Below are 22,974 nucleotides of genomic sequence, written 5' to 3'. Positions count from 1 at the left end.
AAGAAGAGGGAGTCTTCCTCCTATTAGGGGGACAGCGTCACTGGGATAACTTTTTTTTACTCCTGAGGAGGGACCAAACATGAAACTTTTGTTTTTACTTCTTTTGCTATCCCACTTATCCTGATCTCTGTGTAGCCTCTTTAGGCTGTACCTTCTCCAGAAGGATCTGCTATGTTCTGAGATGGAAAGAGATAGTAAATTCCTTCTTTCTATCCACTGTCAGAATGTCATCCAGAATGGTAATGAACAAGTTCACCATCACACAAGATAGAGCATAATTTGCCCTTAGATAGAACATCTCATGGTCAACACTTGAGCCACAGTGCCCTACAGGCCGCCATTGACAAGCCCGTTTACCTGCCAGCCAACTTAACAGAGTCTGCAGAGGCGTCCACCAAAAAAGCTGCTTCTCCTCATAGAAGTGGGATAGAAGCCAGGATCTTCTCCCTTGGCACATTATTTTTTAGTTGGTTCTCCAGCTAGTCTAATCAGATTTAGCTGTTCAGGTCACAGAGATACCTGGCTTTAGGACTTCTGTTGAGGATTCCCAAGTACGTTTAAGGTTTCCTCTTCTTTCCTATGTAAGGGATACTTCAGAATTCTCATATCTTCAAAAGGGAGTAATGATTTTTTAGAGGACCTAGCTACCGCCACATCTAACTTCAGAACATTATTCCAAAGAGGTATCTTCTTTTCCATGATGAGAACAGTGAACCTATTTTCTCCTGCCTACCAATTCCATCTTAATGAGAGCTTGTAAATTTGCATTGAAGGTACGTCATTTTCTCTGTAGTAATCCCCCGTACATAATATCCTGCTCCAGTCTCAGTGTTTTAACCTCCGTGATTCCCATGGTAGCCCTTACAGCCTTGACCAGAGTGTCCATGTCTTCGACTGGTAAGCAAGGTCTGCCCTCTTAATTACCATGAGAGGATGAAGAGGAAGAAGTATCCGACTTATATTCTCCCTCAGACATCTCTGCCTTAGATTCAGAAGACAACACCCTGGACCTAGATTTCTCTTGCTTTTCTATTTTCTGATGGATCAGGGCTTTAAGGGAAGTTTTTTATCTCTTCATTTATGAACAATTTCAGGTCCATTGCAAAGTCCAGAGATTCCTCGCATATGGTCTGCTGACACATGCTACACAGAATCTCTTCTGCCATGAGCTGGGTAAGTAATCCCTGCAAAGTGCACAATCCTTATTCTTAAGTTTCGAAGTATACTTTCTAGGCCTTCCCTAGTAATCAACAAGGTAATAAAAAGGGGGGCCTTATTATCTTGGTGAACTTTCACAAAGATCACTCACCATGAGCTGCTTTAATAAGGGTATGGGATCTGGAGGCAGGATCCCTGGAGGCCATGGATTTATCCCAATCTACTCTGTTTCACTGGTAGGTTTTACTGTTGCTTCCGGTGTTCCTGATGTCACTCTTGTGACTGCCACAATTGCCGCGGACTATGCTGCATCTGCTTCTTCTGTTACTGATCCTCCATATCAGTGCTAAAAGAATAGCTGGAGTACAATACCCATTCTCAGGTAGTCAGACATCATTTTTTAATGAGGAACCGGCCAACAACTAATTCTTGTAGCTGTCGCCTCCTCCGGAACCCCAGATGTGAAAGGTGTCACTTCCGTGTCAGAAGTAAATGTGCATCAGTTGCATTTTTGCACTTTCTTATTACATTCTATGGTGAAAAAATGCTGTAAAAATGATGAAAGAATTAACATGGTGCTTCTTTCAAAAATGCAGTAGTTGGCACATCTTATGGACAAAAAGAGACCCATGCCTAGAAATCTGCTACAATACTCCACAGTAAGCACCTGGAAATACCTTCTCCTTAGCTTAATTGATCTCTCTGCTGAAGAAATTGTAGGAAAACTGGAAATTTGGCTCATATTCTTGAGCTGTCCATCCCTTGACAGCCTCTGGGTGGACACACAAGACCTCATCTCAAAAACCACTAATCTAAACATCCCTCTAACCGCCCCAAGCAATACTACTATCCATCGTTCTGGAAAACATTCTAAATTAATTCAAACCCATCATAAGTCATATTCTGTTAACTATAAAGCAACTGATCGCGTCAAGGTGGAAACAAGAGGCTCCACCCAAGATAGAAGACCTAATAGAATTTCCCTACACAATGCATTTGAAAACAGCTTCGCCCTAAAGGAAAAGAACTACAAAAAAATACAACCATAATTGCCTCCCCTTGTTCAAAAGATTCACACAACTACAAATAAAAGAAACCATTGACTAGGACTAAAATCATACCATATAATGTTGTATATCCAAACTCATTTAATGTATGTATTGTAACTGCAAGAAGATCACCAGATTGGCAGAACTGTTAATCAAGTGTAAAAAGAACTCTGAACTCTGATCCCTGTATGTAAATTGCTGTTACCCCCCCCAATTAACCCTATATAACCATAATCCTTTTTTTCTCCTACTGTTATCCCATGTAATTCCAACTCAGACCTCCCCATTTCTGAAATCTCATAGCTTTAGCTACAAAAAAATGCATCAAACAGACACTTCAAAAATCCAACATGTAAACATGGCATTATAATGGCAAGAAAGATATTTTCATACTGTATGTGTACCCAATTAACAATGTAAACTCAGAACTACCAACAATCTTATAGCTTTAGCTATAAAACAAAAGGATTAAAAAAACACTGCAAAAATGCAACATGTGAACATAGCCTTGTAATGCCAAGAAAGATATCCTCATATGTGTACTCAGTTAACAATGTAAACTCAGAATGACCAACATTCTCTTTTGGTTTAACCGCTACAAATAATTATTGAACCTGCTGAAAAACAAGAAAAACGGGTTGAGGACTGGAACTATTCTTCGGTGTCATCTCTTTTGCCTTCATGTGTGGGAGATACGTAGTGTCAGAATGATATGGAAACAGAAGTGATAGAAATGTACAAATGTGCTATGTGGAATGTAAAGTGATGTTTAGGTAAATACTGTATACACAGTAAACACATTCATATATTTGGGGTTTTTTGGGTTTTTATGTTTATTGTGCAGTAAATCATAGATGTATAATGTTGTAGGTCAGTAGGACTATAGCAATACCAAACTTAGTTTAAGGCCTGAAACACACATCCGTGAAAATGCACGCACGTGTGTTACGGTTCATTTTTCGGGTCCATGTCCCGTTTTTGTGTCAGTTTTTATGGTCCGTGTGGCATCTGTGTGAATTGCGTATGCTAGCCGTGTGTGCGTGTGTAATGCCCATGTGTGCGTGTGAAACGTAACTGACGTGTGAGTGTGTTGTCCGTGTGTAATGTTCCGTGTGTGATGTAAAATGTCATTGATACATACCCGCTGACAGCAGACAGAGTCGCGCGCTGAGAATGAACTCGGGTGAACTTCACCCGACTTCATTGTCATAACGCGGCTCTGTCTGGCTGTCGCGTACTGATTAGTGGTCACCCGTGAAGGACTCACCGGTGACAGCTAATCCCCTGAGGGACTGAAGTGAGCAGCGCGATTAGCGCTGCTGTCACTCAGGCTACCCGCGGCTAGGTGGATCCTCCATCCCCCGTGACTGCAACTCACCTGTGACTTTATCGTTGTCACTCAGGCAACTTGCTGTCACAGGTGGAGGATCCATCGGTGGCCGTGAGTGACAGCACAGCTGATCGCGCGGCTCACCTCAGTTGCTGCATGGAGCTGTCAGGAGCAGCGGAGTTCTTCTGCCGCTCCTGTCACCTTCATGTAGCAGAGCTGGAAGGGATGCAGGACCTCCGTGGATTACGCCGGACATAGATCGGTATTTGGGGCTGAATAAATTGGTGAACAAGGGTATTTTTTAGTGATTATTATTTCAAATAAAGGATTTTTCGTTGTGTGTGTTTATTTACAGGTTAATCATGGCAGGTATCTCGGGGAGATGCCTGCAATGATTAATCTTGGACTTAGTGGCAGTTATGGGCTGCCATTAACTCTTTATTACCCCAATTGCCAACGCACCAGGGCAATTCGGGAAGAGCCGGGTAGAGTCCCAGAACTGTCGCATCTAATGGATGCAGCATTTCTGGGCGGTTGCTGGCTGTTATTGTGAGGCTGGGGGGCTCCCCATAACGTGGAACTCCCCATCCTGAGAATACCAGCTTCCAGCCATGTGGCTTTACCCTGGCTGGTATCAAAATGGGGAGGACCGCACATCGTTTTTTTTTAATTATTTATTTATTTATTTTACTGCACAGTATAGACCCGCCCACCAGCGGCTGTGATTGGTTGCAGTAAGACAGCTGTCACTCAGCGTAAGGGCGTGTCTCACTGCAACCAATCATAGGCGCCGGTGGGCGGGGAAAGCAGGGAATATGAGATTGATTAATGAGCTGCCGGCTTTTTCAAAATAGTAAAAGCCGCCAGATTTTATTGAACAGCCGTGCAGAGCCGCGCCGGTGATCGGGGAATGGTAAGTATGAGAGAGGAGGGAGAGTAACCGACAGACAGAGAGAGGGACAGACAAGACATAGAGAGAGACAGACAGACAGAGAGAGACTGACCGACGGACTGAGGGAGATTGACCGACATACACAGAAAAAGAAAGAATGACCGACATCTCTAGAAAAAAGCACAAAACGTACACGGAGCATACGAAGATGCATCCATGTCACGTACTTGTGCGCACATACCCATTGACTTTCATGGGGTCCGTGTGTGTGTGTTCCATGCAGAAAACGGACAAGCTTCCGTGCAAAACGGAAACACATACGGATCACGGACACACGGACCTTATGGAATAACGCATGCGTGACCTCAATGATAGATTAACATTGGTGCATGTTTGTCTGTTTCTCCGGTACATACGGGAATGGACCAAACACGCACGTGTTTAACATAATGTGTGTTTCAGGCCTAAAAGATTTTTTATGTTTTTGTGGTAACATTTTTTAAATGTTGGAAAATAAATGTGGTTTGTGCCACCTGCAATTTTATTATATTTCCATCTATCGAGCTGTTTTTAAACACCTTAAAAGCACCAGGTGGCGTATCAGACTCTGCAATGTGAACAGGGTCTGAAGTCGCCATGGCACCTGGTGAATATAGAGTAGAACACCGCATGACAAAATCAAGATCTTAAATCTGTACTATGTCGAATTATTTTGCAAAATGGTCAACAAAAGTCAAATCGTACTAGAAATGTCACCTATCGCAGTTCTGGCTTTTGACTACCTGTGGATCCAAAACCATTTATTGAAGAAAAACACTGAACTCACCTTACATAGCGCTTACGCGGCTCTTTTGACTTGTTCTGTCCTGGTCTCATGTTATTATGCCGAGCCACATGTTACTGCTACAGCCATCACTTGTGATGAGACTTTATTGAACAAAGGCTGGAAGCAGAGATTGCAACACAGCCAGACAAGCACTGGTAAAGTGAGTATAGTGGGATTTTTGAAAGTGCAAAATTATCAATAAGATCTGCACCAAATATTGTGCTATTTGGTGCAAATTTAACATTGCAGTTTACCCTGCAGATTGTTCGCAATTTCCATAGCAATTCTGCTATGTGTGAGTCATTCCTATTTATGTAGAAATTGATATGACAGCTGACTTCAGTTCGGAACATATGAATTAGAACTTTGACATGTCTTCTCGGATTACAAATATTTGGACAAATCACTCAAATCCTGTGGAAACCTAATGAGAAATGTTTTCAAAAATACTTTCAAAAATACTTTTTTAGAGAAATTCTGCCTCTGTTCACTTATCTACCAGGAGTAGAGAAGAGCGAATCCGTGAAAGTTCTTTTCAGCGGGTTCAGCCGGACTTTAGATAAAGTTCTACTTTGGACTCTAACTTGACCGGAACCTCATTGGAAGTTACTGGGCAGTTCAGCTCTCTGCCCACATGCAGCCAGCCAGAACAAAGCAATTTCGGGGGAGGAAAGACAAATTATCTTTTTTTTCCACACACTACATCCGATATCGCAGAATTTACTGTCAGTGCAAGTCGTTCAAACACTGCAAGCGGCTCGCACTGGGCTGAGAACTAAGCGAACTCAAGCACAGAGATTCTCGATCGAGTGGTCAGCATGTGTAAAGCACCTGAAATACGAACTTGAACACTGATTTCTTTGCAAAGTTTGTGTTTTGTACGAACACCGAACTTTAAAGTTCGGGTTCAATCATTTCTTATCAGGAGGCTAGCAGGGCCAATGAAGTAACATTTATAGATATCTGCTGGATCATGCAGGTGAATGGCAGGTATTTTTTGTGAATTTTTTAAATATCATTAAAATATTATTACAACTGTAATAAAACCTTACCTGTGGTAGCGGGTTGATTGGTTTGGTAAGAATTCCTCCAACATAGACAACATGTGGGAGAGTAGGTCTAGGAAATTCCAGTGCAACATCAGTGCAAAGCAACCAAAGAGAGGATCCTTGTATCAATTCATACATCGATCTAGTTGGCAAAATGTTGTACTTCCTCATTATTCTATCATATTTTGGTAGAACAATAAAATTTATTCCAAATCGAGAGACCAAATAAACAACTGTATTTTTAATTCTTTCCAACAAGTCCATACGATCTGTGAGAAGTGAGTTAAATTCTGGAACATATGATAAAGGTGCAGGGGCACCAACCTCAACTGGGAACCAAAGTCCTGTAGAAAACACAACATATTTAACATCCAAAATATTGGCTATGACAAGACCACACATCTCATTTGGATCAACAATCACCATGTCATAGTTTTCTTTCTTTAAACGCTGCATCACCTCCTGGTTTCCCACCATAATGTCACAATTGCTGGAATAATGATCGAGAATATCAAACATTTCTAAAGCAGTGAACCTCCCCGAAAATATATTCTTCATTTTTGACTGAAGAAATTCATCTGATGTGGTGCTATTAAAAATCCCTGGATAGCGCTGAATTTTGTAATGACTTGATGGCGGTATTTCCCTTCCTTCTGAAACCAGGAAGTCAGTTTCATGGCCTTTTTCATGAAGAGCTGTGGCCACTGTTTTGAATATATATAAGTGGCTTTCAAACATTATTGGCGGAACGATGATCATTTTGGCAGCCTCTGTTATCACGAGAGTGAACCACAAGAGTAGAGTAACAGATGCAGTAGACTTCATGGCTATTGTAAAAAAAAAAGAGAGATAACGTAAGTAATAATTTACAGTTATAATTGGTTCATTATTAAAATATTTACATGAAATAACTATGAACAAAATACTATGATACAGTTCAATATATTCCTTGCTCCTTGGCAATTGATTTGTACAGTATTACACATCCTCTGTGCATAATATGATAAATTATAAAAATTATAAATACTTGTAATAAAGTAAGAAAGAAACCAAAAATTTTACTTTGACCAAAAGAATATAACATACAGCCATGGCCGCCATCAGGGCATTACTACTGTGACTGGTGTACCGGGCCCGGTGAAGTGAAGGGGCCCAGCCAGGCCCAGGGTAATTACTTAGCTTTGTTAAGCCCCGGGCAGGTCAGGTCCCCCTCTTCATCGGGTCCCAGTCACAGCCGCAGCAAAGGGGAACGGCCGTTTTGTTTCAGCCACTGCACACACACATAGCTAAATTGCAGGCAAAGTCCTTCTAGGCTATTGCATGCAAATTAGCCATGCGGCCGGAAGTAAGCCGAGTGAAGAAGAGCAGGGAGGCAGCGCGTCATCCCGCAGCACAGGGTGATGAGGTCATCACTCTGCACCTCATCAGAGTGCTGCGGGCAATGTGGAGGTGGCGAGGACACAACATCTGGTGGGGAATGGTAGGCGCTCAGTGAGCTGAACATTACCATGGTTGGTGGGGGGGCTCCCCTGCTTTACTTTAGCTCAGGGGTTGGAACCTTGGGCCTGCAATGACTTTTTCTGCGGCCCCCGGGCAGATTCCCAGGGTGCGCAGTGCTCAGGTGCTTACGTGTACATATGTGGCCAGGACTGTCTTTGTGTGTCTGTCTCTGTCTGTCTCTCTCTGTCACTTTCCCTGTCTGTCTCTTTCCATGTTTGTTTCTTTCTGTCTCTTTCCCTTTGTGTATGTCTCTGTGTGTCTGTCTTTTTCCTTGTCTGTTTCTTTCAAATTACTGAAAAGGACATAAGACAATAACAAAAAAACCCCAGTATCTCATGCATTTCAAACATATTTTTTTAAATTTTCAATCTTCTACAGGGTAGAAGTGTTTACTTTGGAATAAGGGTGTTTGCTTTAGTATGCATTTATATACTGCTGGCCAACTCACCTGATTTAATAATATGGGTGTCATTACTAACCTGAAAGCCAGAGACTGTTCACTACATTTATTTGTGTGACTGATGCCCTATATAAGCCCAGTCTTTGTGTACTCATAATACTAGTCAACTGCCCAATCCATGAATTGATAGGCATGCAAGTTGTTGTTTCACCAGTATTTTGTACCTATGCCGCCTCCAACTTTATCATTGTGGATTGCTGTGTGGCGCCCTGGGCAAGCCAGGGGTCACAGGTCATCACACCACCACACCCTACACCCCAGTTAGGAACATCACAGCTATCCAAAATCCTTGTTGCCTTCCTCCAGGGGCTGATGTTCACACCAGGGGGTGGGCCAGGCGGTTGGCTCCGCCCACCGAAGAGTACACAGCCCTGGAGGTGGGAGAAACCAGGCAGTTGAGTGGAGGAGTCTAGCTCAGGGAGAGCTTGAGTGAGGAAGGAGTAAACAGTGAAGTGAAAGTGAAGTAGTAGTGGAGCAAAGAAGAAAAGAGTAAAAGAGAGAGTAGAAGAGCCTGAAGTAGGTCCAGCTGTGTGCAGGACAGAGTCAGCAAGGTCAGCAACGGCGGTGATTGTCCGGAGGGGTGACCGTTAGGAAGTTCCTGGAAGGACCGCGGACGGGTGGTGGCCCGGCGGTCTGGAGCAGTGTACAAAGGACAGTCAGCACCAGGGCAGGGGCCTCTCGGACCCCGGCAAGGCTAGGAGTCGCCATAATTTGCCAAATCTGTCAGTGAAGGGGACGTCTGTCTCCCAACAACCAAGTCCCGATTGAAGGCAACAGCCCAACCATTACAGTAGAGACACCGCCACCGCCAGGGCACCAGTTTCTAAGGGCCAGCGCCTGCGGGCAAAGAGTAGAGCTCCTCCGGTCCAGCTTGAAGCCGGGGAGCGGGTTACCGGTGGGAACCCATCGAGACCATCAACAACATTAGGTGCAGGAAAAGGGACACTGGGCCCCGGGATCACCAACCCCTACCCACGGAGGGGCAACACAACAACTTGCTGCTTCACACCATCACTCCCGGGATCCCCACACCGAGCAGCGGTGGTGCTAACAGATCACCACAACCGTGGGTGGTGTCACGGACAATAGATTATATCCCAAAACCCAATCCCCTTTCACTCACGGGCGAGGAGCGCCGCTCGAGAACCCCCGGGATCCGGCCCACCGCTCGAGCCACCACTGAGCAGCAGCAGCCGGACCCGAGCAGAGGGGTGAGCGCAGTGCTGACACCCTCCTCCCCGCCCGCGACAACTTGGCGTCACGAACAGGATCTTACCGCTCTGCCGTCTGGTGGAGGTGCGCCTTGTTACCGCCGGAGGTATCCGGCTGAAAAATTTCGGAAGTCGCCATCTTTGGCGCGAAAAGTTCCCGCTCGAGCGTCTTCTCGAGTAGTGGAGGCGCGAAGGCCAAAACTCCGCCCCAAGAGAGGAGGGGCCGGAAAGAGCTAAGGGGGACGGAAACAAGATGTCTGCGCCCAACGGAGCCGCTGGAGGAGCGGCGGTCGCAGCCGCAGTGGCACCCGCGGATGGGAATGGGCCTGCCCAGGCCCCGGTTGCACTAGCGGGAGGTGCCGCGGCCCCCGCGCTCGCTCAGGTGATGCCGATCTCTTTGCCCTATGCGCCCGGAGCTACCTGGCTACCGCAGTATGACGGGAAACCTGATGCTTTACAGGTCTTCCGGAAAAAGCTTAACCCGTTGCTAGAACTGTACCCCCTGACCGATAAGCAACGTGCGGCGGTGGTGCTGGGCCAGTTAACCGGCGTGGCTGAGCAGGAGGCGGAGACCTGGGCCGAGGGGGACCGGCTCTTTGTAGCCACCATCTTTGAGAAGCTACAGACTGCCTTTGAGACCCGGACTGAAGCTGAGCTGAGGATGCAGTTTTACCAGTGCCGGCAACGGGCTGTAGATAGCATTCGGGACTATGCTTTACGTCTGCAGACCGCCCTCCGCACGCTAAAGCGGGTGAATCCTATCAATGAGGCGGATAGCAACAAGATGTTAGTAGAGCAATTTGTGCAGGGGATGAGATCCCCTGCGGACCGCAAGCAACTCCGGCTGTGGGCCCTGGAACACCCTGATGTGGACTTTGCTGTGTTAAAGGAACGGGCCATTAAAGCACTACAGCCCCCAGCTGCAGAAGTCCTGGAGCCAGCCCCGTGGCCCGTTGAGATGGCCCCCGTTGTGGCAGCCCCTGCCCTACCAACCTCTCCAATACCTGCAACCTCAAGCAGCACAGTGGAAGAACTGGCAGCTCAGGTCCGTCGCATGGACGGAGACCTCGCCAAGATCCTGGCTGCTTTACAACCTTTGACCAGATCTCAGCCTCCAGCACAGATACAGCTTGCTGACAGCCCCGAGGATGTTCCCTGGATGCAGCGGAGAAGTGCTAATAACCCGCGGAGCAGACCTCCAATCTGCTATAAGTGCCGTAAGCCTGGTCATTACTTCCGACAGTGCCCGTTAAACGAGCAACCCCTGGGGCCCCGGGCCAATCCTCAGGAGTAGAACATCGTGCCCCCCCGGACTGGCGGGACCGATATATCGGGGCCCGCCCCATCATCCCCGTGACTGTGGACGGCATACCAGTGATGGCTCTCTTGGACACTGGATCACAGGTAACCACCATACCATACACGTTGTACCAGCGGTATTGGGGAATAGACGAGCTGGCACCCCCAGATAATAGTATAACGCTAATTGCTGCTAATGGACTCCCATTGACCCAAGTGGGGTATAAACAGGTGGCTATGACAGTGGGGCAAGCTGAACTGTAACACCAGGGTATGATTGTGATCATGAATGAACCCAGTGATCATAACCCGAAGATAGTGCTGGGAACCAATGTGATGGAGCACTGCATGGCTGATGTGTTGACCTTATTGCAACAGCTAGCCGCCACAGCAGCGGGAAGCCGGCAGAGAGCTGTGCAGCGTGAGATCCGAGCTCTGATGTACCGCCAGCATGTAAGCTCAACAGGAGGGGAGATTGGTGGAGTGAGAGTGATGGATGTTGCTCCATTGACTGTGCCCCCTAGGAGTGAGATGATGATTTGGTGTAGGGCAGCAGTAGGGCCTCAGGGGAGTGACTACCCTGCCATGATGGAGCCCATACCCTCCGAGCACTGGCCCACTGTAATGGCCACCCGAGGGGTGGTGGATGTAAAAAAAAGGGAGAGTGCCTGTGAGGGTGTTGAACTGTGGGGACGAAGAAGTCAGGCTTCCCCGGTATGCCACCATTGCCAAGCTGCTCACCCTGGATCCGCACACCATTCATGAAGCCAGTCCCTCAGTCTCCCCACCTATCACCAGCGCTTCCCCGCCTCAAGGGGTAGTAAAGGAGTGGCACCAACAGCTACACGTGGGTACTGACGATACTCCTACACATCACAAAGTAGGGGTGTACAGGGTGGTGCAGGAGTATGAACAGGTTTTCAGTAAACATCCACTAGACTTTGGGCAGATCAAAGGGGTCCAACACCACATCCCCACCGGTGAACACCCCCCTATCAAAGAGAGGTACAGGCCTATTCCCCCTGCACATTACCAGTGTGCCAAAGATATGTTGAGGAACATGAAGGAGGCAGGGGTTATTCGGGACAGCTGTAGTCCCTGGGCCGCTCCGTTGGTACTAGTCAAGAAGAAGGATGGTACCATGCGGATGTGTGTGGACTACCGGAAGATTAATCAGATAACCCATAAAGATGCCTACCCACTGCCTCGTATTGAAGAGTCTTTGGCTGCACTGAGAACTGCAAATTACTTCTCTACCCTTGACCTCACCAGTGGGTACTGGCAGGTGGCCGTGGCCCCGGAACATCGGGAGAAAACCGCCTTCACCACTCCGATGGGACTCTGTGAATTCAATAGTATGCCGTTCGGGCTGTGCAACGCCCCAGGAACCTTCCAACGGCTGATGGAGTGCTGTCTGGGACACCTAAACTTCGAGACCGTCCTATTGTACTTGGATGACGTGATTGTTTACTCCCAGACGTACGAAGCCCATCTGGAGCACCTGGCCGAGGTGTTCGCGTCCCTTGCCAAATACGGGATGAAATTGAAGCCTTCTAAGTGTCACCTGCTGAAACCCAGAGTGCAATACCTGGGGCACGTGGTAAGTGCAGAAGGTGTCGCCCCCGACCCTGAGAAGATCACTGCCATCCAGGGCTGGCCGAGACCAACCACAGTGAGGGAAGTAAGGCAGTTTCTGGGTCTGGTGGGGTACTACCGGTGCTTTATCAAAGGGTACACGAAGATGGCTGCTCCCATGCAAGATCTCCTCGTGGGACAGACCAAAGGTGGTAGACCCCTAGGGGCCCCACTGGTGTGGGAGGAGAAGCATGAAGAATCCTTCTGCCAGCTGAAAGCGGCTTTGACTGGAGAAGAGGTCCTAGCGTATCCTGACTATGGCTGCCCATTCATCCTTTATACCGACGCCAGCAATGTGGGACTGGGAGCAGTCCTGTCCCAGGTCCAGGATGGGAAGGAGAAAGTGATAGCTTATGCTAGCCGGAAGCTTAGGCCAACCGAAAGGAACCCCGAGAACTACAGCTCCTTCAAGCTCGAGCTCCTGGCATTGGTATGGGCTATCACCGAGCGGTTCTGCCACTACTTGGCTGCAGCAAAATTCACCGCCTTTACGGACAACAATCCGTTGACCCACCTGGACACAGCCAAGCTGGGCGCATTGGAGCAGCGGTGGGTGGCCCGGCTAGCCAACTACGACTTTACCATCAAGTACCGAGCTGGCCGTGTCAACATTAATGCTGATGCACTCTCCCGAATGCCCCATTTGTCAGAAGAAGGGGGCGAGGATGATGACCTCGAGGAGATTGAGTTGCCTGCATTTCACCAGCCACCAACTGAGAAGGTACAAATCCACCAGCAACGGGTGGAGCTGGACCCACTGCCCAGTCAAGAGTGGCAGGAAGCTCAAAACCAGGCGCCGGCTGTCCGCCTCGTCAAGACCCTGGTGGAACAAGGTGCTGTTGGAATGGACCCTGCCGCTCCGGCTGAAGCCCAGCGCTTGTGGAAGGAACGGAAACGGCTTTATCTACATCAAGGGAAGCTGTACCGTGAGCTGATCAACCCGAAGACTCATGAGAAAATCTGCCAGTTGGTTATTCCCCAAGCTGATGTGGCTACTGTTTTGCGGGCATACCATGATGGTGCCGGACACTTCGGGTGGAAGAAGCTGGAGATGCTGTTGAGAGAGCGGTTCTACTGGAGTGGGATGCGGGAGTCGGTAGAGGCCTGGTGCCGAGAGTGTGGTCCTTGCACGCTGAGAAGGAAGGACGAGACCAGCCAGAGGGCGCCCCTACACCCAATCATCACACATCAACCGCTGGAACTGGTCGCCCTAGACCATGTCAAGCTCACCCCCAACAGAAGTGGGTACGCCTACGCGTTGACCATCGTAGACCACTATTCAAGATTTATGGTGGTTGTCCCCGTCAAGGACCTAACTGGTCGAACTGCTGCTCGGGCGTTCCAGGCTTATTTCTGCCGCCCACATGGATATCCAGAAAAGGTGCTTACTGACCAAGGCCCGGCTTTTGAAGCAGAGGTGTTCCACGAGTTCTGCCAGTTGTACGGTTGTAAGAAGATTCGGACCACCCCTTACCATGCCCAGACCAACGGCATGTGTGAGAAGATGAATCACTTGGTCCTGGGACTCCTCAAGACGCTACCGCTGGAAGAGCGGAGCCTGTGGCTGGAGAAGCTACCCGACTTGGTCGATATGTACAACAATATCCCGTCCAGCTCGACAAAGTGCACCCCAGCATATCTGATAAGAGCTCGCCCCGGCCGCCTGCCGGTGGACCTGGAAATGGAATTGGAGGCCCCAGAAGCACTCCCTTCAACAGCTGAATGGGAAACTCGGCGGAGAGCACAATACCGGCAGATTCAGGAGTATGTGGAGAAAAACCTAAGTCGAAGTCGAGAACAGCAGGAGCAGCAATTCAACCAGAAAGCGTCTGCGGCTCCTTTCCAGCCAGGAGATGTGGTGTTAAAGCGGAAGAGGAAGACCCACAAGCTGGATGATCAATGGGAACCAATCCCATACGTCATACAACCCACAGGATGGGAGGATGGGAAGGCCTACCAGATCAGTCGGGATCAAGGGGGCACTTTGGCCACGGTTTCCCGGGACCATCTGAAAAGGTGCCCACCAGCATTGAGGGCAATGGTTGACGTCCCAGTTCCTCCACCGGCAGAGAAGGCAAAAGAGGTGATCCACACTGTGATGGGTGACTTCCCAGCAGACTGGCCTACGCAGAACGGCGTGGTGATTCTTCCAGTGATACTGTTCCCACAACCTGTGGATGAAGAAGTGGTGGAAGCGGTCAACCATGAGCCAGAACCAGTGCCAGTGCCCAGGGATGAATCTGTGCCCAGCTCCCCTACACCTCCGCCTGCCCCACATGATAGCCGGGAGGAGGAACCGATTGTTCCCTCTGCCCCACTGCCTACCCACACTGACACCGGACCCCGGAGGTCCACCCATCCCAACCTAGGTAGACCCCCACTTAGGTACAGGGAGACCGTCCTTTAAAAGGGGGGGAAAAAAAGATGTTTGCCTGAAGTTATGTTTGAAAAGTTTGCAAAAGTTTTGAAAATGATGATAACTGAAAATAATACCGAAAAAGTCATCTGATTGTCTACCAGTGATTGAACCGGCCGGAGCCGGCACCGTTGTCCCCGTGGGGACCGTTTAAAAAGTTTGCATGAGGAACTGCTCATGGACAAGCCCGAGAACTTGCAGGGCAACCACAAACGTTAGTGGCTTATAAATAAGTTGTTTACCGTTGCCGTTTCCGCATTGCCGCCTCCGGAGAGGCAGGTTGGAGGGAGGGCCCTCAGCAGAGCAGGCTGGGGCCCAGCCACCAAAGGAACCGGTGGCTACCCTCTGGAGGGGAAGGACAGATCCCGCTCGGGTAACTTGTGCTGGACTTGGGTCAAGGGGTGCTGCCTGGGTTTTAGGGGCAGCATCAGGGCCAGGTTGCTTGGGTGGGAGAGAGCGGAAACCGTAACCGTAAACCGTTTTTCAACATTTAAGAAATGTGCCTCCCGTTATGGGAAGAATTAATAAAAATGTATATATGTTACCATTTATAATGTTATATATTTTCCAGAAAAATAAAACCGGTGTTGGACAGGCAGCCCGCGGACGGTCTGCATTTTGCTAAGGGGGAATGTGGCGCCCTGGGCAAGCCAGGGGTCACAGGTCATCACACCACCACACCCTACACCCCAGTTAGGAACATCACAGCTAACCAAAATCCTTGTTGCCTTCCTCCAGGGGCTGATGTTCACACCAGGGGGTGGGCCAGGCGGTTGGCTCCGCCCACCGAAGAGTACACAGCCCTGGAGGTGGGAGAAACCAGGCAGTTGAGTGGAGGAGTCTAGCTCAGGGAGAGCTTGAGTGAGAAAGGAGTAAACAGTGAAGTGAAAGTGAAGTAGTAGTGGAGCAAAGAAGAAAAGAGTAAAAGAGAGAGTAGAAGAGCCTGAAGTAGGTCCAGCTGTGTGCAGGACAGAGTCAGCAAGGTCAGCAACGGCGGTGATTGTCCGGAGGGGTGACCGTTTGGAAGTTCCTGGAAGGACCGCGGACGGGTGGTGGCCCGGCGGTCTGGAGCAGTGTACAAAGGATAGTCAGCACCAGGGCAGGGGCCTCTCGGACCCCGGCAAGGCTTGGAGTCGCCATAATTTGCCAAATCCGTCAGTGAAGGGGACGTCTGTCTCCCAACAACCAAGTCCCGATTGAAGGCAACAGCCCAACCATTACAGTAGAGACACCGCCACCGCCAGGGCACCAGTTTCTAAGGGCCAGCGCCTGCGGGCAAAGAGTAGAGCTCCTCCGGTCCAGCTTGAAGCCGGGGAGCGGGTTACCGGTGGGAACCCATCGAGACCATCAACAACATTAGGTGCAGGAAAAGGGACATCACCGTCACCTACTGGGGAAAGCAAGTGCAGCCGTCCGTGGGAACCGTCTTTCCAGCCGTGTGTTTACCGAGAACTGTGTCAACGTCTCAGGCCGAGTGAGTACCACAGTGCCGCAAGGCACAGCGCTGCCCACGCGTCCCTGCGCCCACCAAGCCCTGCATCTACCCACCTCAACACTGGGCCCCGGGATCACCAACCCCTACCCACGGAGGGGCAACACAACAACTTGCTGCTTCACACCATCACTCCCGGGATCCCCACACCGAGCAGCGGTGGTGCTAACAGATCACCACAACCGTGGGTGGCGTCACGGACAATAGACTATATCCCAAAACCCAATCCCCTTTCACTCACGGGCAAGGAGCGCCGCTCGAGAACCCCCGGGATCCGGCCCACCGCTCGAGCCACCACTGAGCAGCAGCAGCCGGACCCGAGCAGAGGGGTGAGCGCTGTGCTGACACCCTCCTCCCCGCCCGCGACAGCTGCATCCTGCAGAGCATTAATATTGTCGCTTGGTATTGGTAAATACAGATGCCTTTCTTCTGTAATATTTCTTTAAAATAAGCAACCTTCAAAATCTGGAACTGCTTTATGGTCAAATAGGCTAGTGGCTAAAACCGCTTACCAACTGTTTTTCCTTACAAAGGTCACTCTGACATTAAAAAGACTGTGATTGCATTACAGAACTCGAGATGGGTTCAACAAACTCCAAGGGAAACCCAGAGTTATGTGGATATTTTCCAGGCAATTAGAGGATTTTTAGATATGCTAAATGTATTCACCGTGAATCACGTTTTCATATAAAGTATGGCAAAGCTGTCAAATTTCAATTTAAAAATATCCGCTCATCTGTACCAAAACTACCCCTCATCTACACTTCATTTCTTCATTTGCTGACACTCCATTCCACCAGTTGGTGACCATTAGTAATGGGCAAGCACTATAATGCTTGGGTACTCGGTACTCCAGTCGAGCAACTTGTAATGCTGGAGTGCTTATTTCAGTTAACAGGCATAATGGAAGTCAATGGGAAACTCAAATATTTTTCCTGCAGACCCCCCCACCCGAGAGGTCTGGAGAGGCCTGAAAATCATTGAAATAGATATAAACACAGTTGAATGGAATGAGGAGAATGTTTGGACACATCACTGACTCCCAGGTCATTGCTGGAAACAATGTTGTCGGAGTATTATGCCACTTTTACGGACTGAAAATAAAACATACCAAACCGAAGATAATATGGATTTAACATGAAAAAATTTTAGGAAAGCTTCTTTCCTGAATAATGAATTTTATATAAGGCAAATTTAACCAAAGAGAAATTTTGCCGCCTCCACACCTTAGGCTATAATCCCACGTAAGATTTTTGCTGCGTTTTTGCACTCTCATTGCTTTTAGTGTTGAAACAATGCTGAAAAAAATGCTGAAAGCACTTTAAAAAATGCAGCATTTTTCCATTTCAGTCAGGAAAAAAAGGAAACATGTGCATCAGATTTCTCAAAAAATGTTTCCATTTGTAAAGAGTGGGACTCCTAGATTAGTGAAGTCTATGCACTAAATGCAAGGCTGATCAAAAGTTTAAAAGAGGGATTGCAATACACCCTGGAATACAAGTAGAGGATGGCCTTAGAAAACATTTGTTTCCCATTTTGAAGGATTGGAACTCTTAGACAAATATACTCATAGAACTCATAGAAAAATGTATGCACTAAGTCCAGGTCTGCCAAAAATTATAAGAAGGAACTGCAATACACCTGTCACGGCCAGGTGTACGGGCAGGCCCAGGAGGTGGATCCACTGGACCGAACTCCTAGATGGTAGGAAAGAGTCCGGCAGCTGGAACACTAGAAACAGCAGAACAGTCCTTGCACACGGGAATAGCGGAGAAGTCCCTGGGACCACGGAGTTATGGGTGGTAGTCCGGGTGACGCAGCTCAGGTTCGGAAGCCGAGATGATGTCAGGCGGGGTCCGGAACCTTGGGAGCAAGATGACGGGTCACCGCAGGGATCCGAGATGGTGCGGACTGTCAGGATGGCAGAAGGACAGCGTTCGGGGTTCAGGATACGGCAGACTGGATGGCGAGGCAAGCACGGCTCTACAAAGAGAGATAGGTGAGTACATGCACTGAAACACCAGGAAACCTGACTCCTAGCTTAGGGAACACGAAGATCAGGCCCCGCCCCCTTGGACAATACACCCCTTTATACCCTGTACCTGATTAGCCTCATTACCTGTTAATGGACGCTGGCCCTTTAAGAAAGGGTCAGTGACCGCGCGCGCGCCCTAATGCGCATGCGCGCAGCCCGGGTGCCAGAAGCCAGGGAAGGAGGCTGAGAAGAGGACGCAGGGGAGCCGGCCAGGGCCTGGGAAGCCGTCGGGCGCCGCGATCGGGGACCAGGGGGCCTGGGAAGGACGGGGACCGGAGGCTGGAGAGCGGGGAGCGTGGCAGGTGAGCCGGGGAGCGGGGCTGAGGATCCGGGGAGCGTGACAGTACCCCCCCCCCCACGCCCCCCTCCCCGCAACCGGGACATGAAGGCACGGATCAGAGGAGTGCCCACGTTCTCCCTGGGCTCCCAGGACCTATCCTCAGGACCATACCCCTCCCAGTCCACCAGGAAGAACTGACGACCTCGAACGGTCTTCATGGCCACGATATCCCTTACCGCATAGATGTCGTCATCGGCAATAGGTGGTGGAGCCGGACAGGCAGCAGCGGAGAAGGGACCAAGGACGACCGGCTTGAGCAGGGAGACGTGGAAAGAGTTGGGAATCCTCATCGTGGCCGGGAGCTGTAGCTTGTAGGAGACCTCATTGATCTTGCTGAGGACCTTAAACGGCCCGATGTAGCGAGGACCCAGCTTGTAGGAAGGTATCTTCAATCGGATGTACTGGGAAGCAAGCCAGACCAGGTCACCAGGAGAGAAACACGGAGGGTCCAGACGCCTCTTGTCAGCGTGTTTCTTCATCCGCTGGGAAGCGCGTCCAAGGGACGCCTTGACAGAGTCCCAAATGGTAGCGAAGTCACGGGCTACAGTATCAGCCGCAGGGACATCCGAAGAAGGGGATATAGGCAATGGAACGGAGGGCTGAAGTCCGTAAACGACATGGAAGGGAGATTTGGAGGACGACTCACTGATATGGTGGTTATGTGAGAATTCAGCCCAAGGCAGAAGCGTGGACCAGTCGTCGTGATGGGCGTTGACATAGTGACGTAAGAAGGATGTCAAGATTTGATTGACCCTCTCCACTTGGCCATTAGACTGAGGATGGTAAGCAGAAGAAAAGTCCAGAGTCACTCCCAGATGCTTGCAGAGCGCCCTCCAGAAGCGGGAGGTGAACTGAGTTCCTCTGTCGGACACGATGTGGGATGGAAAGCCATGCAAGCGGAAGATGTGATGTATATAGGCTTCCGCGAGTTCCTGAGCAGAGGGCAGTCCGGCCATAGGGACGAAGTGAGCCATTTTGGAGAACCGGTCCACCACGACCCATATGACTGTGTGTCCGGAGGATAATGGCAAGTCCGTAATAAAATCCATCGCTATGTGTTGCCACGGAACTGAGGGTATAGGCAGAGGCAGAAGACGGCCATAGGGCAGGTGTTTGGGCGTCTTGTTCCTGGCACAAGAGGAGCAGGCAGAGACATAAGCAGCGACGTCCGTGCGAAGGGATGGCCACCAGTAATGGCGTACAATCGCACCCCATGTTCTCTTCTGGCCTGCATGACCGGCTGTTTTGGAGGCATGACCCCAGTGTAACACTTTTTGCCTGTCAGTCTCAGAGACATAGGTCTTCCCGGGCGGTATCTGGGCCAGAGTGACAGGGGCCACCGGAATAATCTTGCTAGGAGGGATGATAGGTTGGGTAGTCTCTTCCTCCTGCTCCATGGGCACGAAAGACCTAGACAAGGCATCAGCGCGTACATTCTTGTCCGCGGGTCTGAAATGGAGCTGGAAGTCAAACCTGGCAAAGAATAAGGACCACCTGGCTTGCCGTGGGTTCAGTCGCTGAGCGGACCGCAGGTATTCCAGGTTCTTGTGGTCCGTGTAGATAATCACGGGGTACACTGCTCCTTCCAGGAGGTAGCGCCACTCCTCCAGAGCCAGTTTGACCGCCAATAGTTCTCGGTCACCGATGGTGTAATTACGTTCCGGCGCTGAGAAGCTCTTGGAGAAGAAACCGCAAGTCACCATCTTGCCGGAGGAGGATTTCTGCATGAGCACTGCTCCAGCCCCCGAGGAGGAGGCATCCACTTCCAAGGTGAACTGGCGGTTTAACTCCGGACGGTGGAGTACAGGAGCGGAGGCAAATGCTCGCTTCAGGGAGCAAAACGCGGCGTCGGCCGCAGGTGACCAGTCCTTTGGATTAGCCTCCTTTTTGGTCAAAGCGGAGAGAGGAGCAGTCAGGGCAGAGAAGTGAGGGATAAACTGGCGGTAGTAGTTGGCGAATCCCAGGAACCGTTGGATTGCCTTCAGTCCAGAAGGAGGAGGCCAGTTGAGTATGGAGGAGACCTTCTTTGGATCCATCTGCAGTCCAGTGCCCGAGATGATGTATCCCAGGAAAGGGAGAGAAGACTGCTCAAAGACGCACTTCTCATATTTGGCGTAAAGACGATTCTCCCTCAGTCTTTGCAGAACCAGCTGTACGTTCTCTCTATGGGTCTGGAGGTCCGGAGAGAAGATAAGGATGTCATCCAGATAAACTACGACACAGACGTAGAGGAGGTCCCGGAATATGTCGTTCACCAATTCTTGGAAGACTGCTGGTGCGTTACACAGGCCGAAGGGCATCACGCAGTATTCATAGTGCCCATCGCGAGTATTAAACGCGGTCTTCCATTCGTCCCCAGAGCGGATACGAACTAGGTTGTAGGCACCCCGAAGATCCAGCTTGGTGAACACACGGGCTCCTCTGAGCCGGTCGAACAATTCGGGGATGAGCGGCAGAGGGTACTTGTTTTTGACGGTGATCTGATTTAGACCCCGGTAGTCGATGCATGGGCGTAGGTCACCCTCTTTCTTCTTCACGAAGAAGAAGCCTGCTCCCGCAGGAGAGGAGGATCTCCGGATGAATCCTTTTGCCAGGCTCTCTGTGATGTAGGTAGACATGGCCCTGGTTTCGGCCGGAGACAACGGATATATCCGTCCTCGAGGTGGTGTTGTTCCTGGGAGCAGGTCGATGGCACAATCGTAGGGACGGTGTGGCGGAAGTACCTCAGACTCCTTCTTGTCAAAAACGTCTGCGAAGGACCAATAGGCCGAGGGCAGTTCCGGTAGGTTCTCTGGAACCGGAGGTCGTCGGATAGGTTGTATGGACTTCAGACACTTCTCATGACAAGCAGAACCCCATCGGGTGATTTTGCCAGTACCCCAGCTGACTGATGGTTCGTGTGTCCTCAACCAGGGAAGTCCCAGCAGGATCTGGTGGGACATGTGTGGTAGGACGTAGAGAGCGATGTTCTCGGTGTGCAGGGCACCGATACGCAGTTCGACCGGTCTGGTGACCCAGGAGATGGTATCAGAGAGGGGTCTCCCATCCACAGAGGCAATCACTAGGGGCTTCTCGAGTAGAGTAACAGGCAGCTGGTACTTGTCCACCGTGGCCTGCTGGATGAAATTGCCTGCTGCTCCAGAGTCGAGGTATGCCTCAGCCGTGAAGCGCGTCTCTCCCGTTGACACTTGCACAGTCCACATAACCGGGTCTGAGAGAGTCCCAGCACCTAGGGTGGCCTCTCCTACCAACCCTAGGCTTTGGAGTTTCCCGGCCTTTCCGGACAGGAGCGTAGGAGGTGAGTGTCCTCTCCGCAGTAAAAGCAGAGGCCCTTGGCGAGCCGCTCTGCTCGACGTTCAGATTGCCGTACTCGGTCGATCTGCATGGGCTCGTGGACGGGAATCCCAGCTGTTGATGACTGCGATACGGAGGGCTTCTGTGGAGGAGGGGAATGTCGTACCGGACGTCTCTCCCGAGACAGCTCTTTGGAGCGCTCCTGAAAACGAATGTCCACTCGAGTTGCTAGGGCAATCAGGGCATCTAGGGTGGAGGGCACGTCACGACCCGCCAACTCATCTTTGATGCGACTCGAGAGTCCTTCCCAGAAGGCGGCTGTTAGGGCCTCATTATTCCACCCGAGTTCAGAAGCCAACGTGCGGAAACGGATGGCGTATTGGCCCACCGTCAGTGTTCCTTGACGTAAGCGGAGGAGGGATGAAGCAGACGCAGAGGCGCGTCCCGGCTCGTCAAAGGTGCTGCGGAAGGCCTGCAGGAACTCTTGAAGATCCTTGGTCATAGGGTCCTCCTTCTCCCACAACGGGTTCATCCACGCCAGTGCCTCGCCCTCCAGGTGAGACATGATGAAGGCGACCTTGGCTTGGTCGGAGGCAAACAGATGTGGCAGCTGCGTGAAGTGGAGGGAGCATTGGTTTATAAACCCCCTGCAAGTCTTGGGATCTCCGGCGTACCGGGGTGGTGAGGCCAAACGCAGTCTGGAAGCATCCGAAGAAGCGGCCACGGGAGCGGGGGACGTGGCTTGACTAGTGGCGGCTTGGGATGTTGTAGACGTGACTGCCGCTTGTAGCATGGTCAGGCGGGTGTCCACGGAAGTCATGAAGTTCAGCATGCAGGTCTGGACTACACGCTGGCGTTGGAGTTCCTCTTGCAAGGCCGCTAGTGCTGCAGCGGGATCCATGGCCTGATCTTACTGTCACGGCCAGGTGTACGGGCAGGCCCAGGAGGTGGATCCACTGGACCGAACTCCTAGATGGTAGGAAAGAGT

At 50.3% G+C, this 22,974-nt stretch overlaps 1 protein-coding gene across 1 annotated transcript in view; it reads right to left on the bottom strand.

Moving 5' to 3' along the window:
* Positions 1-22,974, bottom strand: part of UGT8 (UDP glycosyltransferase 8) — a 160,337-nt gene that overhangs the window by 73,275 nt on the left and 64,088 nt on the right. Inside the window, exon 2 of the mRNA XM_075350038.1 lies at positions 6,308-7,131. Within this exon, the coding sequence (XP_075206153.1) occupies positions 6,308-7,129 (822 nt within the window). The 5' untranslated portion in view covers positions 7,130-7,131. The remainder of the gene's footprint in view (positions 1-6,307; positions 7,132-22,974) is intronic.

The sequence above is a fragment of the Anomaloglossus baeobatrachus genome, chromosome 1 (genome assembly GCF_048569485.1).
Source record: "Anomaloglossus baeobatrachus isolate aAnoBae1 chromosome 1, aAnoBae1.hap1, whole genome shotgun sequence".
NCBI classification, from domain to species: domain Eukaryota; kingdom Metazoa; phylum Chordata; class Amphibia; order Anura; family Aromobatidae; genus Anomaloglossus; species Anomaloglossus baeobatrachus.
This window is presented reverse-complemented; position numbering and strand designations above follow the sequence as displayed.